Source organism: Pteropus alecto, unplaced genomic scaffold, assembly GCF_000325575.1.
Source record: "Pteropus alecto unplaced genomic scaffold, ASM32557v1 scaffold61, whole genome shotgun sequence".
Lineage (NCBI taxonomy): Eukaryota > Metazoa > Chordata > Mammalia > Chiroptera > Pteropodidae > Pteropus > Pteropus alecto.
Window position 1 is genome coordinate 8,007,502 of NW_006434835.1, and position 6,000 is coordinate 8,013,501.

The window sequence follows — 6,000 nt, forward strand, 5'->3', positions numbered from 1 at the left end:
TTTCCAGCTCTAATTAGATTTATCTAGGGAAAACACCATTGGCTAAGTGGTATAACTAATACTAGCTAAACAAAATGTTAATATACTCTAAGTGGTGGAATACTATTACATCTAAAAATCATAATAACCAACATTAATAAGAAACTAGAAAACTCTAATTTTGGTAGTTTTTCACAATGCGTTTTGTTCTATTTATAAGCAAATATCTGGTTCACAGGGATGACAGCCAACAGCCTCAGACTTGTAGGCTACACTTGTACTGATGCAAATCTACTGCACAGCAATTACATCTTCACTTTGCTGGGACGTATAAATAAAAGTCACTATTTTCACAACTGAGTAATGAAAGTCTTGAGCATTAAGCAGATTACACATACAGCTGGCTCTCATATGTTATAATTTAATGTGGTTATTATGTCTGTTAATATGTAACAGTGGCATCTTATAGTTGGGCACTACATTTTAATATAATAATAGTAGCTGTAATATTCTGAATGTGCTTCATGAATCACAGCCATAATGTGTTCATTGAAGGTTTGGATTAGCACTTCATGAGATCTAGATTTATTGCAACTTGCTGAAAGAGGACAAAGGGAGACAGAAAACCTTTTAAGGAGGTAAAAAAGGGTGGGGAGACAATCATTTTGAATTAATTCCTTTTCCTTGCTAAGCAGAACGTGTAAAGGACTGCTAGTGGTCTCCATTTACTAAAGAGCAATATGTGTCCGCTTGTGGTAACACAGCATGTCCTACTCCAAAGAAGTCACCAAGGGGCCAGCCCAACATTTTATAATTCATTGGAGAAGCAGAAAATAGGAAATCTAAAAGGCTTTTCATGGTTTTAATAACATAGGATGGGGCTTCAGAATAAGCTATGGAGCAGAACTCAGCAGAAATACTTTGCAAATCTATACTCAGAGAAATGGTACACCCCTTACACTGGCCAAAATGTAACAGGATCTCAGCCACCATGGCACATACATGTGACTTAAATGGGGAATTCCTTATTATTTTTAGGCTAACATCTACTTTCTCATTCATTTTTATCACAGACTAATTGTATGCAGTGGGAGTTCTCAACTGAGCTTTATCGAACATTTCCTAGGTGTTCATTATGTGACAAGCACTCTATAGAGAGAGTATAAAGATAAATGTCATACTTCCAGTTACCATACAATACCATACATACAAGTGCTGACACAATGATGTGAGAATGGCGGGGGACAAAGAAGGGCAATTAGAAGACTCAAGGAAAACTTCACAAAGAAAAACAATACTTTAGATGGGGTACAGGGGTAACAAAGACCAGAGCACAAGCCAGGGAGAAGACTCTAAGCAACACCGAAGGTGTGAGAGGCTACTCGGAGGGTGGTGGTAGGGTCAGTGTGACTGCAACACCGTCCATTTGGAAGGCGTGAAAGATGAGAAAGATGGCCGAGGGGGAGATGTGGCTGGACAGGTAGGAAAGGATCAGAGGCTCAAAAGACACAAAACTTGGGATGAAGAAGAACTCGTTAAAAGTAAGTCTTCAATTAGACCTTGAACAATGGGAAAATTCGCCAGCTCCTAACACAACAAACATCGGTCACCGTGGTCAAGAGAAGAACTGCTCTGAATCCCAGGGAGGAAACACCATAGGCTGCAGTGGGGAAAGCCCAACAGCAACTAATCCGTACAGCTACAAGTCAAGACACGCCAGAGGTCAGGACGCGTCCACACCGCCCCAGGCGCCTGGAAAACGCTGCGGCTCCCACCCAGAGGGAATACAACGACAACGGACAGCATGCTAGCCACAGTGCCGATGGGAGAACACGATCCTCCACCGAGTGTCTGATCTGGAGCTGCGACGTCCAGTCTGGGAGTCAGTGGCCTCGTGTGACTATTTAACTTTAACTTAACTGAATATAATAAAAGTTAAAATTTGATTCCGTACTTGCACTAGCCATATTTCAAGTACTCCACAGCTACATGTGACTGCTGGGCAGCAGAAATATGGATCATATCCCACACTGGGAAAAATTCTCTGGGTCAGCACTGTCCTGGAGTCACCGTGAGGAGACAACGCCATACGGGCAAAAAGTCACAGAAAGAGCTTTGAGAGCCTCAGATCACTCAGCACTGAGCTTAGCCTCTGGAGGGTACATGTGTATACTCAGTATGTTTATCAAATTGAATTTGAATATAAAAGTGATGGAAATGGGGTATTTATACATACTCCTCTCTGAGCAAAAGCTCTGCCCCAGGTCCATCAACAGATTCCATAAGTGAAGCTTTGTATCAGACTTTTAAAAGTAACTACACAAATCAGTTTTGCAAAATGGACATATCGAATTTAAAAAAAAAAAAAAAAGGTTAGGTACAGCTCACCACAATAGATGTCTTCCAAAATAATTACTGGAAAAATTAATGACATTTTATACTTTGAAAATGACGCTTACCATTTAAAGGAGTACTGTGGAAAACCAATCTACAAAGAGGATTATCATTTCTTAATTTACCTAATTAGATTATCAGACAGTGGGCTACTTTCTTTGACCTAAAAAATATACCAATTTTATGTTGCTAGAAACTGTCATGAAAAGTTAAACTCCATGGAGCAAACATTGACCAAGGGAAGAGAAGTGTTAGTGGGTGTATACTTCCTCCTTAATAGTTTCAGACAAATTTTACTCATAAGAATTCAATGAGAAAAGGTAAAAAGAAAAAAAAAGCCAGTAAAAACTAGGCAAGAGACCTGAACAAGCATCTCACAAAAGAGGATCTCTCCTGAGATAATTCCATCTCATTAGTAATTATATAAATGCAAATCAAAACCACAAATACATAGAAAACACACAATGTCAAGGTGCTAGACCAGAGTAAATGGCACTCCCAAACACCGCTGTCACAGTATAACTGGTAAAACCACTCTGAGGCTGAACACGAAACATCTAAGAACGTCCACTTCTAAGGCAGGTAGGCAGACTCCAGAAGGTATGCACACATGCAGTAGAAGCGTGTACAAAATGACGACGTTGGATTATTCTTAGTAGCCATATGGAAAACAAACCTATGTCAATCAACATTAGGTGGACAAACTGTCACATATGCACACTGATATTAACTTCCATACAGCAATAACAGTGAATATCAGCATGGATGAATCTCACCATACAGAACGTAACTATTTCTGTAAAGTACAAAATCAGGTAAAATTAAACCATCATATCAGGAGGCATGCAATGAGTATTAGAATTATTTAAAACAAGAACAAAAAACCACCAATGTCTAGTATCAGGATTAGTCAGGACAGCAGTGATCTCTGGAAGGAGAGATGAGAAAAATTCGGAGAGGGTGGATGGACTTGTGGAAGGCTGGTTCTATACTACTATTTCTTTAATTGTGTGGTGGTTTAATGAATATTTTCTTTGTGGAAATTTACTGACCTGGACATCTTTGTTTTGAGTATTTTTTCTATGTGAATGTTATATTTCACACACAAAACAAATGAAAACAGTCCACACACACACACACTCACTCACACACTCACTCACACACACACACACACACACACACACACTCCTCATACTTTCAGTTAGGTGGCTCCATTTCATTCCACTCACAGCCACCTCTTAAGCTCTACCCTCCCTCTCCAGTACCTTACCTCTGTGGCACTTTACTAATTAATGGTGAAACCCTGATACTCACTCCTCCTTCTGGATGGATCTGGAAATTCACTCTTCGATAAAGAATCTGAAAAAAAGAACCTGATATATTATAAAGAAATTTTTTAAAGTGCCTCTCTTCACAATGTAAGCTGGACATGTAAAAAGTACTCTTTTGAGAAAAAAAAAAAATGCTATTTCATAACGCATAGTCCTGAGTAACAGGCTTGCTTCAGGCCTTTAGGAACAACCTCATGGCCTATGAAGGTGTCAGAAGTGGGAGTCCCCTGTGAGAAGCCTCACACGTGACGTAGAGAATGGCCGGGACATGAAACGTGAATTTCAGACTCTTCTTAACAGCATTTCCCAACAGCAGCCCTGCCCCGCCTTACGCAGATCTTCCCATGGATTTCAGGGAATGTAGCCTCACCCCAAATCCCACTGCCCTGCCATTTCCAAAGGACCTCGAAGGGACAGCGCCACCACTAGTTGTAATTCATAAGGTTTAGAATATATTTTACATGGCCATTTCTTCTGTTTTGTCCTTGACAACATGGACTTTTCCCATTACATTCAATTATTTATTTTCTAATATTACTTTCCATTTTTCTCACATCTGCTTTGTACCCTTTCATCCTTACTATAATAAAGCAAACACTATTTTATATCTTAATATCTTCAAATCCCTTTACATTTAAGTGACAAGCTAATTTTCATAAATTAAAATTCTTATATTATGTTTATAAATGACCAAAGACCTCAGATCCATGCACCCCATAAAATGCAAATGCACTTCATACAGTTCATACTTTTTTAGGGACGGCTTACTTCTGTCTGCAGAGAGCTGCTCGCCGCCAGAAGAAGTTCAATGCTGCTCGGAGGGCAGTGTGTCAAAGCAAAAGCCATGAGCTCTTGACGAGTGGCCAAGTCCTGGTAGCCTTCTGATTGTCCTAGCTGGCTACAGACATCCCAACTTTTAGAATAGCCTGCAAAATTGGCAAAAATAACAAACGGACAAACAAACAAAAAAAACCCTGATTTTCATAAGAAAAAAAATCACCAATCTAATGTGAGAAATCAAATGGCTTTCTGCTCAGGTCCTGTGTGACCGAAGCAAAATCATAGTCATTAGTGATGCATAATTTTATATAACTAGAAACACATAAGGTTCTAAGGTAAAAAAATATATATATTAGGCTAGTTTATTATCTGAAAAGTTCAACACTACTGCAGATGAGTTTTGCTGATAAACTCTGTTAAATTTAGATAACTTGACAATGAGCACAAACAACCTACAGCACTGTGTGTGATACTGAGTAAAAAGCTGGGTATCTGCTCAGAAGACTGGAGGGTACGGCCCAACCCTGCTGTTCAGCGCTGCTGAGCTCCAGAAAGTTCAGAGGATCCCACTTCCTTTACTACCACAAAGGGACAATAATAACAATGCCTTCCTCATTGAGCTGTTGAAAGGATTAAATAACATTTGTATTTAAAAGCATTTTGTAAACGCAAAGTGCTAGAAGAAGAAATTGTCTAGACAGCTACACAGAATCATTCACTTTGTAAAAGACAGACCTCCAAGGACAGTGCCAAGAGTACTGTCGGCCCCTGTATTCTTGGCACTGTCCTTGGAAAAAAAAATATATAATTTTATATAATTTTACACTGTGAAGTCTTAAAATATACTTTTATTCTTATTCGAAAAAGTTCCAGTTGAAAGTAGGGCTTTTTTTTCTAAGTACAAAGGCCTCAGTATAAAATAATTTCTCTAAATATATAAAGTAAAAATCCAGATACCATCCTTACAGGAATAAAATTATTTCAAAGATCTCTAAATAAACAAATTTAGAGTAATACATTTTTCCAGAAAAGCCACAATTATTCAGAACAATATTGCAAAATCGCTTGGTTAATATTACAAAACACAGTTCTTATATGAAAACGGTTTTCTAATGCTGAGGTTACAAACCACTGAGTTTTTTTCCAGAATTTTCAACATTTTCCAGCTGTACTGACAAAGACTCTCCTTGACGAAGCCGGAGTCAGGCTCCTCGGAGCCCCCACTCCGGGCTGGACCCATGCCTCGGCCCGGTCCCGCTGGGCCTACACAGCCCAGTTCTAGCAAGAATCCTGCTAATAAGTCAGTTTGGCGAGAATCTTCCACCCTTGATATCTAATCAAATTCCGTGTCCCTCACCCTTGACGTCTGGTCACCCCGGCCTGCCTTCAGCAAGGATCCCCCTGCCCTTGAGGTGTCATCACAGTAACTTTCCATCCGCTGACCCCCTGACTCTGTTCCTTAGCTGTGTTCTGTTCCCCAGCTGTCGTTTCTGCACTCAGAGTTTGGCTCCATCTC

At 39.6% G+C, this 6,000-nt stretch overlaps 1 protein-coding gene across 2 annotated transcripts in view; it reads right to left on the reverse strand.

The window, feature by feature from the left end:
* NBAS (neuroblastoma amplified sequence) overlaps positions 1 to 6,000 on the reverse strand; it is a 250,417-nt gene that overhangs the window by 119,198 nt on the left and 125,219 nt on the right. For both annotated transcript variants that reach the window (XM_006910241.3, XM_025045807.1), the window contains exons 34-35: positions 4,473 to 4,630; positions 3,688 to 3,732 (exon numbers count right to left, since the gene is read on the reverse strand). In XM_006910241.3, the coding sequence (XP_006910303.1) occupies positions 3,688 to 3,732; positions 4,473 to 4,630 (203 nt within the window). The remainder of the gene's footprint in view (positions 1 to 3,687; positions 3,733 to 4,472; positions 4,631 to 6,000) is intronic.